The sequence below is a fragment of the Ananas comosus genome, linkage group 17 (assembly GCF_001540865.1).
Source record: "Ananas comosus cultivar F153 linkage group 17, ASM154086v1, whole genome shotgun sequence".
Taxonomy (NCBI): domain Eukaryota; kingdom Viridiplantae; phylum Streptophyta; class Magnoliopsida; order Poales; family Bromeliaceae; genus Ananas; species Ananas comosus.
The window spans coordinates 5,627,553-5,650,607 of NC_033637.1; the positions used below are offsets into that span (position 1 = coordinate 5,627,553).

Sequence of the window (23,055 nt, forward strand, 5' to 3'; positions counted from 1 at the left end):
AGCTGTTGCACGACAGGTGTAGCAATGGCACGGTGTGGTCGACCGAGTTTCCGTGTTTGTCATGCTCCGAGATCTTTTTTGTAAAGCTTTTTTAGAAAAAAAAAAAATTCCAATTTCAAAATTAACGCCAGAGAAAAAAAAATGTCCAATTTTTTATGAAACAATTATGACCACAGGATGAATAAATCGTTTCTATCCTCCCGAACAAAATCTTTCTTTTATTTGCACGGCGTATACTGTTACATTCCACAACCAACAATTTTCACTCGCCTAACAACATTCAAATCATGCTGAATAAGCTGTCTTTAACAAAAATAACGCGAATACACAGTACACTAATCATTCTATTATTTAAATATATTATTTTAAAAATCTAAAATTTACAATAAAATCAAAAACTATCTTAAAAACTATTTTCTATACGAAAACTTAACCTTTTGAAAACGAAAACTTAACCTTTCGAAAACCGACTACCACGACGGAGAAAAAATATTTTTACCATAAGTCCATAACCAATGTCGTAGATAATAAACATAAATCTACAACACATTAACCCAAAACAAGCATTCAATTTAACTGAACCACCAGTCTTAATTATTAAAAAATTATCAAATCTATCATGTAAATGAAGAGTCCAAAATTGAATGACCGTTTAGAAATAGAGGATAATTCTTTGAGTCAAGCACGGATTTATTAATATTTCTTTAGATGGTAAATAAAAATTGATATAAAAAATTGTGGCGTTCGATGTATCTCACACTTCCATGGAAAGGCCAGTAATATCCAGGGCAGAAAGTAACGAAGAACACATTATGATAACAAAGAACAAAAAAATTACGACACTAAGAAAAGAAAAGCGTTTGATTAAACGCGCAATAATTACCCAGATGAGGTCAAAATCTTCGAAGATCATGGCACCCTCAGATTTGAGGGCAGTCGCAAATTACCTCAGCCGATTCCCAAAGGAACGCAAAGAAATAACACAATAAAAAGTAATTCATAACCCTACTTGACTGAATTAAAGTACAAAACTCGTATATGCTAGACAGACAGTTCCTTTATTTCCTTCCCTCTTTCAATTTTCTCCTCTCCTTTCTCTTTTGCTCGCGAGCGCCTGGCAAAACAAGCAAAAGAACTTTTAAAAGCCACAAGAAAACCTTGCAATGAAGAGGAAATTGGATAATAAAAGGGGAAAATGCTCAGGGAGTGAAATTTACACTTCTTTTCTTCCCGTCTTTTCCGTTTCCATTGTTCCGCCAATATTTGCATTTCTCTCTTTTTCTCGACATTCACACAAACCTGGAGGCCGATCATAAATGAGAAGACCATGCGGTTAGTTAATAGAGGCAAAAAAACATAGTGTAGTCAAAAACAACTTCATCCTCAGAATGATGAACAAAAAGAGGTGAAACAACGCAATCAGCTCTGCAATTCATGAAGACAACTTGTACAAAGGAAAATGACAAAAAACAAAAGAAAAAAAAAAAAAAAAAAACTCTTCAATGATTATTCGCACAAATATTCAACTTTAGAATGCATATTCAAATTTAAATTTGAACTGTAAATTTAAATTTTAATCCAAATTTTAATTCGAATCTTGGATTTAAATTTGAAGTTAATCCAAATTTTTAATTCAAAGTTTGCATTTAAATTTGAAGTTAAATTCAAATTTAGGTTTAATTTGTAAAGTCAAATTTGAATTGAAATTTTAATTCGGTGTGGATTCAAACATCAATTCAAGTTTCAAATTTTAGCAACCATTTTAAACTCAAATATAGGTTTGGTTATTAACTAAATTTTAATTTTAAATTTCAACTTCAATTTGAAATCAAACTTGGAATTCAATTAAACGGTCTGAATTTGAATTGTGAATTTTCAAATTTGAATCGTGAATTTCCAAGTTTGAATTCAAAATTTGAGTTCAAATTGTGAGTTAAATTTGAATTTAAATGTTTATTCAATTCTGAATTCAAATTCTGAATCAAATTTGAAATTTTTAGTTCGAATGTATTTCAAATTTAAGCACAAATTCTAAACTTAATTTAAATTTTGGATTTAAATATTGGATTTCATCTTGATTGTCCATTTATGTGACTCTCTTTTTAGATTTAAAATGTGAATTCAAAATTAGATATTAATTTGAATGTAAACTTAAAGTTAGGTTTAAGTTCAAATTCATGTTTAATTCAAATTCAGATTTCAATTTGAAGCTCAATTTCTATTCAAATAAAAATGGCAATTAAATATAATTTCTAACATATTTTTAATTTAAACTTTTATAGAAATTCAATAATTAGAAAATTGAAAATCAATCATTTTTATTTCGATTCTTATTTTGAACCAAACGTATAGGGAGAATTCATCATTCCGTGCAGTCCATTCTGATTCTTATTCCAATAACATTTTTCATTTGGAACTACATAAAAGCACACGAAGAGCTTAAACATATATCACTACTCAAAATAGAATGCTAGTACCAGTCAATCAGACAAGAAATTCACCAGTCGCTTCAACTAAAGTTGATTAAAAGAAAAAAGGAAAATTAGTCGGGTAGCTAAGGCTTATATCTAGTGAGGCTACAACACTTCAGTAGCACAGACAACACCTGTGGTTTCACCCTAAATTTGCAGATGGGGCATCTAGATCAACGATCCACACATTTAACATGGTCTAGAATATATGAAGTTTCGAGGATTTAAAGTTATGATTTTTTTAATATCATCCACCTAAAGATCAAGTGATCTTACAATATAAAATTTTACTGCCAGTATATGTTAGCAAAAACATTTAACTATAAAGATCAAGATTAACAAACCTGATTAGAATCCTATCCTCTTTCAAAAAATGGCTGCTCACCGTTCATTTGGCAGCCACTTGTTGTACTTGAAAATGTTTTCAACAAATCATGATTTTTGGATCCTACGAACTTCAAACATTCTAGACCACGTTAACTGGCTTGGATCATTGATTTGGATACCATAGTTTTCAAAGTTGACATGGAAGCACAAGGGCCACAGTGCTTCTAAAAGCACAGGACCCTACCAAAGGTGATAACGAGTACTTGTTTTGTTAAAATTGAAATCGCCTTGTTAATTATAGATGGTGTTTTAGTAAGATTGAGATCACCTAGTTAATTTAGAAGGCATCAAAATAGACTGTGACCTGTATAATACCATGGATCGGCATACTTTTTTTCTCACTTCTTGTGAGTCAAATGAAAAAATGTTAGAAGTTCAGGGGCTAAAATGAAATGTTCTTGAAAGTTCGAGGTCTCAAATGTCGAATTTAAAGTTCAAGGACCAAAATACAACCTACAGTTAGAGTTCAGGGACTAGTAGTGCAATTTACCCTTCTAAATATGATACCAGCCATAACACTTTCCAACAATGATATCCAAGTAGTTTTGGGCCTATTGATCCAGGTCCTCAATGTACATTAAGAAGAATAGACTACTAAACATTTTCTAACTTTTGACAGCTAAATTTTATCATCATTAACCAATACTTCCAAGGTTCCAGCAAAATGCTTCAACATTTTCACCAGTTTAAATGAAAGACTACAGACTTAGTACCATTCTCTTTTTCTTTTCTTTTTTTTCCATATTTTCAAGTGCATTATTATGAGGTTGTTTGCACTGGCTGATCGACTTCTATATTCCTGTTGTTATTGGTTAGCTTGCGATGCTCCCCGACTGGATGCAGAATGGCATTTTAGAAAAAGTGAAAATAGTTATGGCCCAATATATAATTTTTTGTTGTCCAACAAGCTTCGCAAATGTATATATCTTAGGCAATCAGCCCAATAAATGTCATCCTTATTTCCTAGAAATAGACAAATTGCTTCTTTCACACGCTTATAATGCTATAGAGCTTATACTTTATAGTTCAAAGAATGCCATGGAGGAAGAAAGCAACAGAAAAACAAAGAACTATAATTCCTACATACCTCATGCCCAGCACTTCGAAGGGCCTGCAGCGGTTCAACACAATCCTGGCCAATAACAAACAACCCAGACCTTCTATTCTTGTTCAAACTAGGCTTTTCACTCGATCTCCTTTTGGAGAGCACTTCTAGTTGTTGTTGAAGTAACGGGGACACACCAGCCTGAAAGAACCAAAAACTTTTTTAAGTAAATAAAAAAGTCAAGGTGTACAACAGAATTTTCAGATGAAAGAATTAGCTGTATAACAGCACAATAAGTCAAAATTCAGGCTGATTGACTGGCTGCATAAAACTACGGTAGTTAGTTTATAAACTGTCTACCTGAAATGCCAAATAAGAGGAAACAAAGCTAAAAGAATTTGCTTTAGTAAAACAATAGAATATACCGAAATCCAAATTTTACTTCAAAATTTTCCAAACAGGGTTAGTGAAAAGAGAACGATTTAAACAAATAACTTGTTTTGAATGTGAATGTGAATATAATATTTCTAGTCTAATAAAAATAAAATAAAAACTAAACCACCTTTTAGAGTTAGGCAGAACAGTCATGAGAAGAGTTGAAAATAAAAATAAAAAGTTAATGCTCGTATCATAGTCATCACACCCTCTCAACCTCCTTTAATGATTCTACTATTAAAATGTGCACCATTTTTGTAACCATTATTCTTTCATGCAGTTATCAAATAAAAAGATAACCTATTAGCTTAGATAAAAGACAAAATTCTTCGGAGAATAACAGGAAAAGGCATACAAAATAGAACAAAAGGCAAACAGAAAAGACATCTAAACCAACAAAAAGGATCCATACCTAAAATAGTGACAAGGAACCAATTTTTCAGTATGGAATCATGTAAACTAGCAGATTTATTTAGCTAGTAGTAGAAAGACTAACCCCAGCTAAAAAGCGGTGAGAGAATGATTTTGGTTGCAAGGGTCGTGCTAAGCAGTCATTCAGCTCCTGAAATGAAAGCAATATAACTTGTACGGAAAAAAGGAACCATACAGAAAAACATACCCATAATATTGAACTCACGAAGTAAAATGTATCTGAATAGCATTTAGTACTGTATCCAAATAGATAAAATTACTGCAAAACAAACCTGTTGGAGCTTCTTGAGAAGACCGGAAGTGATTTTCTTCTGGTTGTAACTCTTTACTCTTTCTTCCTCATTGTCACTGACCTCCAATGCCACTTCCACAGATTCAGCATTCCTCTCTAACCAGTTCTTCTTGGCACTTTCCTGCATAAAATAAGACAAGTGAAACAGATTCACAATTCCTTTCAAAGCAGTTCTGCTCACCACCACACATGCAAGAGTGAATAACAAATAGAAAGGCCATAAAAAAGGAGAACATAAAATGTAACTAGAGGACATTTCTAAGTTGATGACCTTGCAAACTTAAGTATTATTACAATTATAAAAATTTTGAGTAATGAAGCAAATATACAAATGGAAGAGTTACGAATACTCAAGGAAATAGTTGACTATAATAATTTGACTTAAGCAGCTAATTATCTGTATTGAATGTGGGATTGTGGGTTAGACCGCAACTGCAACCATATTAAGTGCCAAAAAAAAAAAAAAGTTTTGCAGATTTTTGTTTTACCCAATTATAGAAGTTGAACTTGCAAATGAAAGCCCAATAGTTGCATCTTGACCTACGAACAAATTAGATGTACAGGGAAATGCAACAACTGGGAGAGTAAATATAACATCAGGGTAACAGATAAGCTCACCCACCACCAACCACTTGACAAAAAGATTAATTTCTCTACAGTGGGTTAATCTCATCATACCACACAACCTCATGGAATTGCAATGCAACTATGGAACTGAACCAAAAAGTAATAATAGCATCAGTCTCAACCATACACATCCAAATAAGATATATGCAGTTTAAATGCCGTATATCCAACCACATGGATCTCTAATCATGTGGTAGTTACAAATACAAATGACCCCTATAGTCTATTTATTTACTAGTACTCTACATAGCTAATTATCAGTATAATCTCTCAATAAAGATGCAAATGGATCCGTGTTGGTGGAGCTCCGGCCCTGATCCGCCCCAATTGGGGCTGTAAACAGGAGGGCACAAATGGATTCGGGCAGTAAACGGAGCAGTTTTTGTGATCCAAGGCGGAAGAGGATTTGTAAACCCTAATACTTTATTCATATATCAAAAGGTACCATGCCCAAACCTAGCCGCCAAGCCAAGCCCACTCCTCTCTCTCTCGACCTCAAGCCTCTTTTTCCCTCCACTCCAACGCCCGGTGCCGAGGTACTCCCCTTTCCCCCTCCCCTCTGCCGCCCCTCCGCCCCTCTGCTACCCTCCTCCGCGCCCTTTCCCTACTCTCCAATTCATTCATGTCCATGCATTAAGCATTAGCTCATAGTGTGCTACTAGTGTATTCCATTGGTACCCCAAGCAAGTAGAGGGATGTTCCCAGGCCTGGTATTTAGAGGTTACTAAACAACACAACTGCAGAGAAAGAAGTGAACAAACACAAACACAAATTTGTCCAACCTAACATACATGCTTGACCATGAACTTAGTGCCATTTGATTTTCTCATATGCAAAAGAACGCCACAAATTGTTGAAGTTTTCTACATTACAACCTTGGATGTCAAAAATTTACAGCACTTTATCATCATTAAAGAGAACAGCAGCAAGGGCCTGTTTGTTTGCTCATAACTGATTTTCAGTTAAACGTAACTTTTGGTTGAATTGAAGTTTAGGTAAAAAATTATTTTTCCACCACTGCTCGGTTGATAGGAAGTCAATGGCTTTGGAAATATAGTTCTCCATTTTATTTTTTTTTTGTTTTACTGAAAATTTTCACATTAGCACATTACAGGATAAAAAATAGTTACATAATTTTTTATTAATTTTTTCTATCTCTTTCTCTCCCTTAGTTGACTTTCCACCACCCAGGGCGAAGTCAATTATAGCATTTTGGGAAAGTGGAATTAGCGTAAAATTTAATTTTCAGCAAACCAAACAACGGAAGCAGGTATTTATAACAGAAAGCAACTTCACTTTCCTCCACTTGCAGTGAAATAAACATGCCCTAATCCTTTTCCTAAGGCCTATTTGTTTGCCTAGAAGTGAAATTCAAGGAAAATTTTGACTTTCATTTGAACTAAAGTGCAGATGAGAATTACTTTTGCATTGCTATTTTGTTTGATAGGAAGTTAATATACTCGAACACTAACCCAATTCTGTTGTTTGTTTGATAAAAAGTCAATGATGTAAAAACTTAGTTTCTCCGCTTCCTATGTTTCACTGACATTTGCTAAATCCCAATACCAAGATTTTAAGTGCCTATTGGCATGAGCCATGCTCACCGTGTCATACTATGCTGACAAAATATCAACACAAAAAGACTCCCGTGCCGATGGCACAGCTCATCATCCTCTTTTCTTTGATAGCAAGTTGTTATCTCATATATCGCAAAAGATCTGACAAAGATATATAATAAGCACTTAGAACATATTGCTACCAAAGAAAATAAATATTTTATATTATAGTGTATCAGCACATGTCTTTTTATGACTGATACACATCAGCACAACATGGCACAAAGCATACCATGCCATACCGTGCCAGCAAATTCTTGACATGACCCCGTCCACGATACTTAGATTCTTGCCCAATACCTCCTGAAGTAATGGTAAACTTACCTCCTATATGACTTGGTATTGTTGGTAAACTTATCTCTCATATAAATCTATATATAATAAATTCAAGTATGAAAAATAGAAGAAAATAGTATATTTGTATCCCCAGGTATTATAAATCCCAATTTAATCAAAATATGTAATTTGGAAATAGTTAAGTAAAGACGTAATTTGAAACAACTTAATTTTTTTTTTGGTACATAAATTGTGAAACATTCTGAAATTAATTAGTCTCTAAAATTAAGTTGAAAATTTTAGTTAAAAAATCTAAAACAGCACCTTGAACCTTTCGATTATTTAGATTTAAGTGATTTATTTCAAATTAATTTGGAACTTTATTAAAAGTTTAATGATATTATACGTTTTGTAACAAATAAAAATGTTATTTGCGACACTTAAATAGTAAATAAAGTTTGTAATTTTAATTAAATTCCTAATTTAAGATAATATAAAAAAGTAAGAAATCTAATTAGATGGGCTACAAAAAAATCTAAGAGACATGAGTGGGAACAGTGTGAAAAGAAGTATGTTAGTTCATTTCTTTTTGGCTCTTTCCTCTTACCCGTAATTGATTTTGCTGCCAACCAGAGCAAAATCACTTTATGGCGTTTTGGGAAAGTGGATTTATAGGCAAATCTAATATACAATAAACCAAACAACGTAAGGAGGTATTTACAGCTGAAAATAACTTCACCCCCTCAACTTTCAGTGAAATAAACATACCATAAGTGGCTAATGAATCTATACACACACACACACACACACACATATATATATATACACATATATACACACTCACACACATATATATATACATATATAGACACACACACATAAATATGCATACATATATACATACATATGTGTACACATGTGTGTGTGTGTGTGTATATATATATATGCATATATGTATACATATGTATGTATAAACATATATGTATATATATGTATGTATACACATATATGTATATTTATGTATGTATACACATATACGTATATATATGTATGTACACACACACACACACACACACACACACACACACATATTTATAGAGTGCGGCTACTATACTCTTATGAGTACGATCGCCTTCGTACTCATAAGTCGTTTTCGATGACAGAGCTTCCGAATCGACGATCCATACCGTTAAATATTTTCTAGATTATTTAAAACTTCTAGAAATCAAATTTCATAATTTTTCGACATCATTTACCTTACGATCAAAAGCTCACAAAATTGACAATTTTTAATGGCCGGTATGGAATACTTGCTAGTTTAACGGTCGAAAAGAATCGGAATAGGTTGAATTTTTGATAGAAAATTCTATTCACTACCTAGATAAAGATCAATACTCCGATCTTAAATTGAAGGATCCGATCATCCATTTTTAAGACGTCGTTCGATTTTGACCGTTCATTTTATGCCCGCTTGATGGACATTATTATGATTTCAAAAAATTACGAAATTTATTTTCTAGAAGTTTCAAATACTCTAAATCATATTTAANACTAGTAATAATAACTGGGCTTAAGCATTTTGGCCCGGTGGTTGGGCCCAACGAGTTATTGTTGCTAGTGGGCTGGGTCATTACATATATATATATATATATATATATATAGAGTCCGGCTACTATACTCTTATGAGTACGATCGCCCTCATACTCATAAGTTGTTTTCGATGATAGAGCTTCCGAATCGACGATCCATACCATTAAACATTATCTCGAGCATTTAAAACTTGTAGAAATCAAAATTTATAAATTTTCGACATCATTTACCTTATAATCAAAAGGTTACAAAATTGACAATTTTTAACGATCGGTATGGGATACTTGCTAGTTTAACGGTGTAAAAAAATCGGAATCAGTTGAATTTTTTATAGAAAATTCTATTCACTACCTAAATAAAGATCAATAACTCCGATCTTAAATTGAAGAATCCGATCATCCATTTTGAGGACGTCGTTCAAATTTGACCATTCATTTTATGCCCGCTTGATGGACTTTATTATGATTTCGAAAAATTACGAAATTTATTCTTTAGAAGTTTTAAATATTCTAGATCATATTTAACAGAGTGGATCATCGATTTTGCAGCTTTATCATCGAAAGTAACTTATGAGTACGAAGGGCCCAATGCTCATAAGAGTATAGTAGCCCTACTATATATATACTATATATATATATATATATAGTAGCCCTACTATATATATATATATATATATAGGGGGAGAGAGAGAGAGTCCGGCAACTATACTATGATGACTACGATCGCCTTTGTACTCATAAGTCATTTTCGATGATAGAGCTTCCAAATCGATAATCCATACCACTAAACATGATTTAGAGCATTTGAAACTTCTAGAAACCAAATTTCTTAATTTTTCGACATTATTTACCTTACGATCAAAAGATCTCATAATTGACAGTTTTTAATAGAAGGTATGGGATGCTTGTTCATTTAACAGGATAAAAGAATCGTAATCGATTGAATTTTTTATAGAAAATTCTATGGACTATCTAGAAGAAGATCAATAACTCCTATCTTTTTTAGTTTCTAGGTGCTTCAAATGTTCTAGATCATGTTTAACAGTATGGATCGTCGATCGGGATCTCTATGATCGAAAACGACTTATAAATATGGAAATCTCTGTACTCATAAGAGTATAATAGGGCTATAACACTCTTATGAGTACGGAGGCCTACGTACTCATAAAGTTATTTTCGATGATAGAGATTCCGAATTGAAGATCCATACCATTAAACATGATCTAGAGCATTTGAAGTATCTAGAAACCGAATTTTATAATTTTTTGAATTTATAATAAAGTCTATCAAGCGGCTATAAATTAACGGTCAAAATTGAACGATCTCCTAAAAACAGGGATAGGGTTCTTAAATTCAAGATCAGAGTTATTGATCTTGATTTATATAGTGAATAGAATTTTCTATCAAAAATTCAACCAATTTCGATTCTTCTACACCGTTAACTAGGAAACGTCCCATACTGACCGTTAAAAATGTGAATTTTACATTTTTAAGGCCCTTTGATCGTAAGGTATATAATGTCAAAAAATTATAAAATTCAATTTCTAAAATGTTTAAATGCACTAAATTATATTTAACGATATGGATCGTCGATTCAGAAGCTTCAACATCGAAAATGATTTATGAGTACGAAGGCGATCGTACACATAATAGTATAGTTGCCGCACTCATATATATATATATATATATATATATATATATATATATATATATGAGAGAAAGAGAGAAAGAGAGAAAGAGTCCGGCCATGGTGCTTTTAAAAGCACTAAGCACTTGGTGCTTGTAAGTTTTCTACCGTTAGATCTACCTCTTTGACCATTTCCACCCGTTAGATCATACTATTCAACCAACTACCCACTCAACCCTAGGGGACCACTATCATCCTAACCGCACATCTCTTAATTTAAAGGCCTAAAACCTACAAGCACCAATGATTTGGTACTTTTAAAAGCCTAGGAGCTCAATTCTATATGTATATATATTGCTTTTCTCACTAGCTAAAGAGATATTAAACAAACAACAAAGGTACTTGCCTGCGAGTTTTTCCTTATGATCTTGTCAATTCGGCGAGCAAGAGATAGTCGCTTCATTACTTCAGGCATGTAAGCATCATCTATAGGAAATTGACGAAGTGTTTCCTGCAATATTATAAAATCAAATGAACTATGAAATATCTTTATCCATTATCAGGATAATTGAAAGTAATCAGTGAAGTGGAGCCACAAGTGATAACCGTATATAGTATACATGTAAAACAAACAAAAGCAGCTCTGAACAGTTCACTCTATGAATTGGCTCAGCAATCACAAATATTTATTCTCACAACTGCATCATTAGACCAAAATTCACACAATTGCATTATTAGACCATCAAATATAGGCATTACTTATGTACCATGTCTTAGGAGGTCATCAAAAAAAATCAAAGAAATTATAGTCATCCAATATAAAAATGTTTATGGCTGTTGTTATCAATGAATGCCGGATAGATGGGCAAGTTCACTGGCCAAGCCATTAAATAATAAAAAGAAACCAATAGAAGCCATTAATGAAGGGTACATTATGGTTTAGCAATGAAAATTAACTTACCTTTGATAATGACTTGCATAGAGAATAGAATTTGGTTTTGTCACTGGGAGAGATTAGTGCAATGCAGCAGCCATCAGCAGAAGCACGTGCTGTCCTTCCACTTCTATGGATATAAACCTTTGAAAAATGTGAATATCAAATTAAAGAGATTCAGAGTACTTGATTTAAATGCATTATAAACCACTTACTTCTGCTGAGTGCGGCAATTGATAATGAACAACAGTTCGGACATGAGGAATGTCGAGGCCCCTCGCAGCAACATCAGTAGCCACTAAGACTCCATTCTCATTTCCACGGAAACGATCAATAGCCTGATTAAGTATACGAAATGATTAGAGCATTAAAGTTATAAAGATAGTAATTAAAAAAAAAAGACTAAATTAAGTAGCTACAACACTCTTACATCAATGAGTGAGAAAATGCAAAATGGATGGCTGCTAGCAAAACAGAAGAATTTATATCCCGCTTCAATGATTTTTAACTAGGAATTTCAAACAATTCAAAGTAAATTTTGTGTTCACATATTCTATTAACATCTTGAACACCTACTTTAAGATGCAATTCATATCAATACCTTTAGGCTTTAGCTAGTACATTTCTGTCAAATTGCCAATGAAATTCTATTAAGATCTTATTAGATGTAAAAGAGAGCTCGAATAAACTCAAAAAAAAGATGTAAGAAAACTACTAGCAATCTTGAAGTATCAAATTCAAGCTAGACCATCAAATAGAAATTCCTAGGGCAGGAGTTACATGTATAATTTATTTTTACAAATTACAACAAATATTTCCATATACAAAGTAAAGGGACAGTTCACATTTTATGAGTTTACGCATACTATTCATCACTTCAAATTAGTGTCCTGTTGCTGCTTATGAAAGGATATATTAGCAAGATTATGATCACACATGGCATATATACTATCACCTTCCAAATTCTTGCAAGTCCAATCACCAAGACCCTAAATGCAATAAATAAATGCTTCAATATTTAAGTCCTGTTGCCATAAAAAAGAGCAAGCTAGCCAAAGAGGTTTCCATTGGTTAGAAGGTCATGTGACTCATATATGTCCTAATAATATCCACATACCAAAATGAAAGTAGTCATGCCCAGGAACTCAAACCAGACCTAACATGGAATCAGATCTAAATAAGAAGTATCAAAATTTAGAATCTACTTGTACCAGGAACGAGTATAAATAATAGGTCTAAATCATGGATTGAATTGCTCCATCATGCCCTGGTTAGCCATCAGCAGAATAATAACTAAATAACTCCCAACAATGACAATTGAGAAGTAAATCCTCTACGCAAAATGACATACAAGTAGTGATCGATCACCTTTAAGCGCGCTCTTTGCTGCATTTGGGCATGAAGAGTCCAAGAAGTAATGTCAAGAATGCGCAGCAAGGAAGAAATGTGACGTAAAGCTGCGATCGATGTGCAGAAGACCATTGTACGACCTTGGCCATGAACACTTAACATATAATACAAATATGCATCTTTATCCTCTTCGCCACACCTATAAATGTCAGCAAATAGTAGCAATGGCTAGTCTTAAGTTTTTTTAAAAAAGTACATGCAACAGCAAGTAGCTAAATAAAAGTAACAGCAAATGTTCAAATTAATACAGGCCTCAAGGGTTGATGCACCATAATTTTCGAAAATAGATATATCAAGTTCTTTCTTTAAAACGGTTAAGCCCGTTCTATTCAACATAGATAAACTAGTTTCAATACCAACCAGATAAATCAGCTTGGACACAGCAATTTCGTCTCAAAAGAAGATAGATACAATACATGCATTAATTTCGGCTCATAAGTCCCATAATTGCTTGAGCTTCTTAAATAACTGATAACTCAGCATTCCCTGCATAAATGCAGAATACTTGTACTATTCTAAGAAATACTGAATAACGATTTTACATTCAAAGCAGTGTTTGAAAAGGCGCAAGGCGCAAAAAGGCGCAAAGGCCTTATGGAGCCTAGGCACGAGGCGCACCGCGAGGCGCGCCTCAAGAAGGTAAGGCGCATATCTAATAAAAATAAAACACTCTTAACAAGCCTATTTTAAATGGATGTTTTATGTTAAAAAATTCTAAAATAGTAATACAAAAACAAAATAACCATAAAAAAGTAAAGAAATCGCATGCATAAATGTTCTCAGCCTAAAAATAAAAAAACTATGTTTCAACTTAAAAGTGCTTGCTGCTTCTTGCTTCTTGCCGCTACTACTTATTGCCATTGGGGGGTGGAAAACAGAACGACCAAGAGAAAAGGAAAAGAAAACGTCCAAATTAGGAAATTTTTTTAAAAAAATTTCTTAACACTTTAAAATATATTGAAGGAACTCAAAACCGAAAACCCAAACCCTTGACACATTAAGCGTAAATATCACAAGGCGCGTCTGAGGCGTGTGCCTTAGTCCTTAAGGCACTAAGACTCGCGCCTCGCGTCTAGACGCTGAGGCGCGCCTTTTCAAACACAGATTCAAAGAGAAAACAGAAAGGACATGCCACTGCAAGAAACACACAGTCACTAGTTCATGTTCCAAAGAGCTATTTGAATGCTCAAGGATCACAAGACTTGTTTTTCAGCTTATATATCTTGTAGGATAAAAAGTAACACTATTTGGGCAAAACATAGAAGTACGGGATGCATGTATGTTCTCAAGGAAAAGAAAAACAAAAAGCCCTAGAATATAGAGCCACAGCTGTAATATGAACTAAAACAGATGATGATCTAATTTGGTACAATATTCAAAGAACTGAGATTAGAGATAGCCTCAGAGCCTACTTTGAAGTACAAACAGTCCCCAAAAACCATTTCTTTTTCTTTTTTCTTTTTTCCTTCGGTGATTGACACTCCCTCAACTTTGATTCGAGTTACTTTCATTAGTTGGTTTAAGTGTTCCTGTAAAGACTAACAACATTTTAGATATTAGCCACAAACTGTGAAAAAGAAACCTACGGATCTATTTTGCCGCAAAATCGGTTAGAACCATTAAATATTGACAGGACTTCGACTCAACCAACAACTTGAATGAAAAGAAGCACAAGTTGAGGAAGCGTCAATCAAAATTGTAGGGGTCTATTACAAAACCTTAACAGTTAGGGTGGTCTCCACAACATCTTTCACTATATTATCCACTGACATAGGAAAAGTCATTCTATAAAAGTCATTAATGTTAGAAGGCACTTCGAGAATAGGAAAGGAACAAGGGATTGCGAGGTAAAGATTACTCAATGAAGGATTGTTCAAGTTTATTAGCCACAATCGCAGCATTCGTCAAATCAACAATTGCAGCATCAGGTCTCATTCCAGCTCGCTCCGAAAGCGTTTCTATGGAACTCAAACTGCCTGGCATGGACAACTTTGAAGTAGATAAGCCACGTTTAAGCTTTTTACGGAAATTATCAGATAACGCAATCGTAGCAGAGAACACAAATGTTTGCCTTTTCTTCCGTTGCAAAATTGGCATGGTTTCACAATTTGGAGTACTTTGTACGGATTGTTTGCCAGAGCTGTTAATCACTGGGAGCATGTCGATGATAGATTGTAATTCATGAAAATGACCATATTCTATCATTCTATCAGCCTCATCCAGCACTAAGAAAGACAATGAGTGCAGCTGCATCAAACAAGTAGAAAAAGAGTTAATAAGAATTTTTAATGTTTGTACAAAATGCCTATTAAATAATTGGTTGTTTGCATACATATCTCCTTGGTAATTGCATGCTTGCACTAAAAACCTTTATTATTAGTGTGTGCACCCCAGCAGGGGCAAGTGTGTGCAAAAACAACTACTGCATACGAAAATAGTGTGAATACAAATAATTATGGTTTTCAGAGCCACGAAGACAAATCCTAATTTTGCAAGGGTATTTGCAATATTTCATGTATGTTACATTAGCAATTAGCTTCAAAACCCATCACATAATACTGCAATAGAAAGTTCCGAGTATTATAGCGAAGAGAAATTGATTCCATTGAATTTTTGAAGCCTACAGGTATCCTAGAACATTACAAGTCAACAACTTGAAGTGAAGGATAGACATTCTCAAAATTTATGAAATTTGTTGCAAGTTCAAATGCACTCATCTTAAACAATTCAACAATGCTAGATAGACATAAGTGATGGTAGAATCAAATAATCCAACTGCTTTTGTGTGCAGTAGAAACAGAAGCACAAAATTAGCTTCTACTTTTGTTGCTCGAAAGCTCATTTCAATTTCCCAACACAGCAGGAGGTCCAAACCTTTCAATTTGCCAAACGTTTTACAATAAGTAGCTATAATTGAAAGGCAGAAGCAGAAGCAGAAGCAGAAGCAAAAGCAAAGACCAAACTGACTCATAGTATGTCAATCACCTTGTACCATGGCTACATTTTTAAAAGCCTAATACACTCAAATGCCCTAATTGTCTGCCACAAGAAACATTAATGCAACTAATAATGAAGAATAACATGAAAACTTATCGCTCATGCTGACACACTGACCTCAGTAAGGTGTTGATCTCCTGCTGACATCAGCTCCCACAGTCTCCCTGGAGTTCCAACAATAATCTCAGGCCTTCTTTTCAAAAGCCTTTCTTGCTTTTCCATAGACATACCACCAACAATTGGAACAACTTGAACGTCAAGAAACTTGGCTGCTTCGATAAGATGATCACAAACCTAGAATAAGATATTTCAGACAATAATGGTTGTAGACGTAATTGATACATCTTCAGAAATTTAAATTCTATATGTGCATATTACTATTGTTAACATGCAATATCTAATAAGAAAGATTTAATGAATCAAGTCGACAAAAAAAAGTTGAGTGCAACCTAAAATGGCAAAATGGCTCTTAAGTTACATAATACATATTCTTCTTGCAAATGGGGTCCAAATATGAACAGATTTCACCTGGTTCATAAATGCAAACTTTACACTAGTGTTCTAAAAGAAAGAGATAAGCCAAAAGAAAAGGATAGTTCTGTCAAATGTGCAACATATTGTTGCAAATTCTTTTGATGTTCAAATTTTCTGAATTATCCGTGAATCTCAATGACCAAGAAAAAAATTGGCAATTGGTGTGGGAAAGAACCATAGAATATCTGGAATTACCGAGTTTTGTTGAATTATTCATTCAATTTTCAAATAAGTCGTATATGTATCACGATCAAGGATATTTGAGATTTTTTGCTTAATGCGGATTACCTGGAGAAATAGCAATAGAGCTTTTCCAAACATTTGTAGAGATATCTTCTGAAACATTTTTCAAATCCAAAAGTTCAGTATCTTCCTACGAATTAGTGAATCAGGCAGGGTTCTTTTGTGCCATACTCCCAGGAAAAGCTCGAACGACCTTCGTGGCAGAAGTATTTACTGGTTCCCTAGGAAAATATGTTGGTCTTGCAAAAACAATTAGGGGGTTTCAACTGATCCTTTCCGGAGAATTAGATGGTCTGCCCGAGCAGGCCTTTTATTTGGTGGGTAACATCGATGAAGCTGAAGCGTCTAGATTCCTTAATTTCCTTCCATAGGTTAGTTAGTCTTCTAATCAAGTTAATAACGTTTTAAACCAGGATTTGTAGTTTATATTCACAAACCTTGTTGTTTGCGAGGCTTTCAAATCCTATCATTGTGTAGTAAAGCACATAGAATGGAGTGACCAGTAAATAAAAAAACAAAGATTCACACTAGGAAACTAGGATCAATTTGTTAATGAACCTTTATAGATATTTAGGCAAGCAATATGATAACAGATACAGTGACTATTTAGTATTTAGTATAGAGATGAAATGATGAGCCACCAAAAGCTAATCAGCTAAGAATTGGCCAGCCCCACCTAGCATGGTTGGATGTAAATCCTTGATTACACATTCTGTTTGATACATTTACCCATTTTATACTCGTACTTGTCAGGCCTCCATTTCTATAGCTCAGATATCAAATTACGCAGAAAATTACAAAAAAAAAATCTTATATCATGACCACAGAACTTTATTCCCATGATTCATTGTATGCTAGGTTTACACAAACACATATAGGGGAAACAACATGTGACATGATACGACTCAGAGCGAGCAAGTCACCAACTTTGCAAAAACAAGGACACCAGGATAGCAAGGACACAACCATATAAATGAAATAGATTATATGGAAGCAATTAGAAGTGAGGGGTATCAACCAAAATAAATAAATAAATAAATAAATATATATATATATATATATATATTGAAGTTGGAGGATCCATTCCAAAATGGCCTATTGTTGAGGGGCCTCCATATATTTTCACCTTTTATTTAACTTAAGAGAGAGAATAACGAGACTTATTTGAAGAGAATAAAAGAAAAGATAAGGAGAAAGGTTAGATGATATGTACTCAATTTTTTTCAAAATTACGTCATACATTAAGAGCATATTTGGTTTATGAGTGGAATCGAAATTGGAAATGGTATTGGATTGCATTGGAACGGGAAATGGAACGACGAATTATCGAAAAATATTTGGTTCATTATTGGAATGGAAATTGGAATGGACATGTAGAATTTTAAGAAAGGGTTTTGGTTAAGAGAGAGGAGAGTGATGAAGGGAGAGGAGGGGGAAGTGTTCGTAAGAGAGAGTTCTAAGTGGTTTACCAGGAATGGGCCAATCCGGGATTCAAAACCGGATCGAACCATAAATGCATTCAGTCATTCCTACCAAACAAACAACAACTATCGGACAATAAATCTCATTATGATTCCATAGTCTAAAATAGGTGAATCAAACAAGCCCTAAAATTACATGAATACAATGATAATCTTCAAAAGATTTACATGGGATTAAAGAATCAAATATGAGAATGAGAAATTGGATTGACCTTATAAACGAGCACTAGAGAAACTTTATGTCTGAGCCCTCATCATTCTTCCCTTAATTTCATTAATTATGATCCATGCAATTGGGATTTGATCATAAAACTAAGAGGCAATTGGGAAGGAAATCATAATATCACTATTTCTCACTTGGATGCCTTCTTTCATTATTTCCCTATTTGTAAGTTCCGAAAGTGGGATAGAACAAGAGAAAGAGATGCCTTCTTTCATTATTTCCCTATTTGTAAGTTCCGAAAGTGGGATAGAACAAGAGAAAGAGAGAAATTATCACGAGAAATGGGAACAGAGGAAGGAGGACTTGAGGGCTTATGGTCCACTATTTTCTCTTAAAGTCATTGTCGCACAGCGGAAACACATTAGTGCAGCATCCCAGCATGGTACATGCCAGATACACGTCCAATGCAGGATATGAGGCACCCCGAGCGGCGTCTTTGTTCCCTACTCCCTTGGATTTTATAAGGCTGAAATCTGAGACCTTTTGTTGGCCATCAACCAAATTAAAACATAATTATCTTATCAATTAACAGCATGTAAATATTTACACATTTATTTATTAGGAATTTTATCTCCTGAAACAATACCCTTATTAATTTAATGCCTTTGTTCTCATGTATCAAAACTACGTAACCTCATAAGTTCTTCCTATTAAGTACCTAGAATTATAGAAGCCCAACTAATGAGAATGAAGGACTCCCATTTATAATACGTTTCAAATAGTCACAGTATTCAAAACTTGTTGACATTTATTTCATGTCTGTAACAACCCACTCGGGAGAAAAAAGACGTAAGTGGACATAAGTACAAAATAATGATAACATAAGGTTACAACTATAGACAACAAATGAGCATAAATTAGTATTACATGATTTGTCAATTAAGCCAAATCCACTAGGTCAATTAAATCAAATTTTATGCTTTCTAAACACTAATTACATGACAAGAAAATCTTGTTATCAAGTGAGTCACAAGTACCTTCAAACACCAAGTTACATAGTAACAAATATTAAAAACCTCGATATCAAATGAGTTACAGGTACCTGCAATGCAAGCTCTCTCGTAGGAGTCACAATAAGAGCTCGAAGTGGGCCCCCCTTAAATCTTTCCTCAGCCGATTTTGCATCTTCTTGGACTGATCTTGCAACTTTTTCTCGTTCATCGAGAAAGCGTTGTAGAATAGGAAGCCCAAAGGCAAGCGTTTTACCAGAACCTGTCTCAGCCGCACCAATGACATCCTGCAGGGATAGGACAGTGAGAAACACTGTAAGAACCACTAGCCAACAAATGGTTTTGTTTCTTTTTTCAATGTGTTATACTCCTAATCCATAATTGTTAGTTATTACAGGATGCAGACAAGGATACGCTTTTTCTTTTAGAAGAAATTATTCACCAGACGTCATCCACCATGCTAGCCATCAAGCGCACAGTTGATATTCCCTCAATCCCATTCCCATTTTAAATCTCGACCGCCGAGTGTGTTGCATGCTCAACTAGATTTAAAATTTATTCTCTTTAAATGCTGTGGTGATTGAAAGAAGAGGTGGAAGAGAATGCCAATCACTCGGCAGTCCATAGATAAAGTGATGGACAGGTGCAGAATTAATTATTTCTGTGTGAGAGAGGGAAACAGGATGAAGCAGGTACACAAAATTGGGAATTTCCAGTCATTAACCAAACGACCAGGCATCCATATGTAGCTTTTCCTAGTGAACTCTATAATTACTCAAATAACTGGCTTCATTCTACAAGAGCAAGGCATTCCCCATCAACTCTTCTATGACCAGAAAAATGAGCAAGAAAATGGTGAGTTATAGCAAATTTGTGAACAATGAGCCACAGAACTTGAAAGGGAAAACAAAGGGATAGATGAGACCATATAGCAAGAGACCAACCTTCCCTTGATGAGCAGCAGCAGGAATGCAGGCCTTCTGGATGGGTGTCGGTTCGCTGAATCCAAGCCTACGAATCGATTTAATCAGAAGAGGATGGAGCCTCAACTCTTTCCATGCATAAACTTCATCCTCTCTGAGAAGCAGCTCCTCACGAACATCACCTTTCATATCATTACGCACCTCTAGCAACAGTTTAGCTTAAACTACATTAATAATTGCTGATTTGTAAATAATATGGTTCGTAACTGAGCAATGCAAGAGATGCATCAAATTGACTGATACATGAATTCATTAAATATCCATGAGAATACTAGAAAATTGCTTCATGGAAAGGCAGTACCGACGAGTCCTTTTAATATCAGAATATTTACTACAGAGATTATAACAACGAAAAGAATAAATTTTGTATATATATCTATGTCTATGAACCGTGAACCGAAAACCCTAGACCTGGGATACACATAGTAGGGAGTAGCAGCATCAATACTACACAATAAGAAACAAGATAAACAACAACAGGGATTAACAGATATACCTTCTACTTTACCCTCCTCCACAAGCCCATCTTTGTTCTCTCCATTCTCACTGGCCTCCACCTGATTACTCTTCTTCTTATTTCTGCTATTCTTCTTCTTCTTCTTCTTCATCGGTCGCTTCTTCTCCGTCTCCTTCTCCCCTCCGTCATCGTCTTCGACAGCAGAGGACTCGCTTTCGCCTCCTCGCTTCCTCTTCTTCGGCTCGAAAGAAGAAGAGGCGTTCTTCTTATCCCTCTTCTTGTTCTTCTTGTTCTCCTCTCCGCCCAATGGCTCAAAGGCTCCCCCAATGAACGCATACTGCGACTCGTCGATCTCTTCCAAGGAAACAAAACCTGTCCAGATTACGAGCGACAAAGGGAGAAAGAAATTAAGGGGAAAAAAGACGGGAGAAGCGAAGGATTGGAGGAGATGAGGAGGAGGGAATACTGAAGATGTTACCTCCTTCTTTGCCTCTGGCGAGGACGAGGAAGGGGTCGTCGGAAGGCGGCGGAAGAGGCCGTGATGGGTCGGCCATCAAGAAAGAGGAGAGGGGGGTGATGGCGGTACAACGGTCCGTGCCGACCGCCGGGAAGTAGAAACGCGGCTATTAAACTTCCAATTGCAACCTAGGGCTTGTTTGTTCGGCTGAGAGTGGACCGGTGTAAAGCCGTTTCGGCCGTGAATAATCAACCTACTGTTTGATTCGAAACAGCGTAAGAATCTAAGTCAATTACTATAAAAAAAAATATTAAAAAATCATATAATAATATAATTGAAGATAATAATATTATTTATATTTAAATATATTTAATTATTGTACTAATTACTCTTTTGTTTAGTTTATATTTAAGGGATTTATTTTATAGATAGATAGATAGATACTACACTGTACTTATAGATTTTTTATACTTTTCATATTGTACTTTTTTTTTCTAAAAATACTATTCAACTGTCTTTTTTTATTGTCCATCCCTACACTATAAATAATAAATCTATAACTTTGAGCGAAAACTATTAAAAACTATTAATTAAAAGTTGCAGAGTAATTAATATTCAACTTATTTTCAAACAAAAAATATATAAAATATATAAAATAATAAAAGAATAATTAAAAATAACTTTATAGAAGATTTGAGTGGATCTATCGTAAATATTTGTTCTATATTTTTTTCCTATTTAGACGACACCTCCTAATAAAGTTGTTAGATTTTATTTAAAATAACAAATTTATTAACGGTTATATAGAGTTTGGTAAAAGAATAAGTGATATTTATGAGAAAAAATACAAGATAAAAAATAAATTTAAAATACAATATAAAAATTGGTAAATATAATAATACAATAATATCGTTGAAAAATATTAATATAATATATTAAATAAAAATAATATTAAATTACAGTGCAATGAGGCGTAATTAAGCCTAGACTCTTTTTTACATAGTTCTTGGGAACAAGGATGAGATTCATTGAACTAATTTGATGTTAGTAATATATAAATTAAATAAATTATATAAATATAAAATATATGTATTTAATATATTATCGAGCTGAACACGAACAAACTGATTCTAACTCGTGTTTGAGCTCATATATTCTGCTTGTTTGTTAAGAAATTTTCATTCAGGGTTAAAGTGGGGTTAAAGTTTTTTTGTGTTTGGTTGGGGGTTGGATTTAGTCCAGAATAATAAAAAATAGTGTTTGGTTGGGTAGGTGGGATAAGAAGATAATGATTGATAAAGAAGAATAATGATTGGTTGGAGTAGGTGTGATAAGAAAGATAATGGGTTATTATGAATAAAAAATAGTGTTTGTTTGGAGTTTGGTGGGGTTAGGTGGGGTTAGCTAACCCGAAATAATTTATTTGAGGTCGGATTAGGTGGGATTAGGTAATCCCACCTATTTTTTAAGGTGTTTGGGAATAAAATGGGGGTTAAGGGGTTATTCCACCCTTTAACCCCCAACTAAACCAGGGCTAAGAAATTTTCATTCTGTTCGCCTAGTGCACAAAACGAGCTTATTTCGAGCCG

General features: G+C 34.2%; 1 protein-coding gene across 2 annotated transcripts; it reads right to left on the reverse strand.

Moving 5' to 3' along the window:
- On the reverse strand, positions 822-21,730 carry LOC109723083 (DEAD-box ATP-dependent RNA helicase 13). Of its 2 annotated transcripts, none has more exons than XM_020251297.1 (15): positions 21,488-21,730; positions 21,049-21,381; positions 20,514-20,674; positions 19,662-19,856; positions 16,256-16,432; positions 15,000-15,388; positions 13,100-13,280; positions 11,947-12,069; positions 11,759-11,875; positions 11,204-11,308; positions 5,043-5,183; positions 4,835-4,900; positions 3,946-4,104; positions 1,218-1,299; positions 822-1,114 (listed from the first exon to the last, which is right to left on the reverse strand). In XM_020251297.1, exons 1-15 carry the CDS (start codon positions 21,561-21,563, stop codon positions 1,059-1,061), a joined length of 2,361 nt encoding a protein of 786 aa, XP_020106886.1. In that variant the 5' UTR covers positions 21,564-21,730; the 3' UTR covers positions 822-1,058. The 2 variants fall into 2 exon arrangements, with proteins under 2 accessions (XP_020106886.1, XP_020106885.1); XM_020251296.1 differs by having other exon boundaries at positions 20,514-20,695.

Coding starts and splice junctions, on each gene's coding strand:
- LOC109723083 (XM_020251296.1), bottom strand. CDS start 21,563: ATGGCCGACCCATCACGGCCTCTTCCGCCGCCTTCCGACGACCCCTTC. Junction 5,184..11,203: donor TCATAAGGAAAAACTCGCAG/GCAAGTACCTTT, acceptor TATTTTATGCAG/GAAAGTGCCAAGAAGAACTG. Junction 1,300..3,945: donor TTCGAAGTGCTGGGCATGAG/GTATGTAGGAAT, acceptor ATCGGCCTCCAG/GTTTGTGTGAATGTCGAGAA.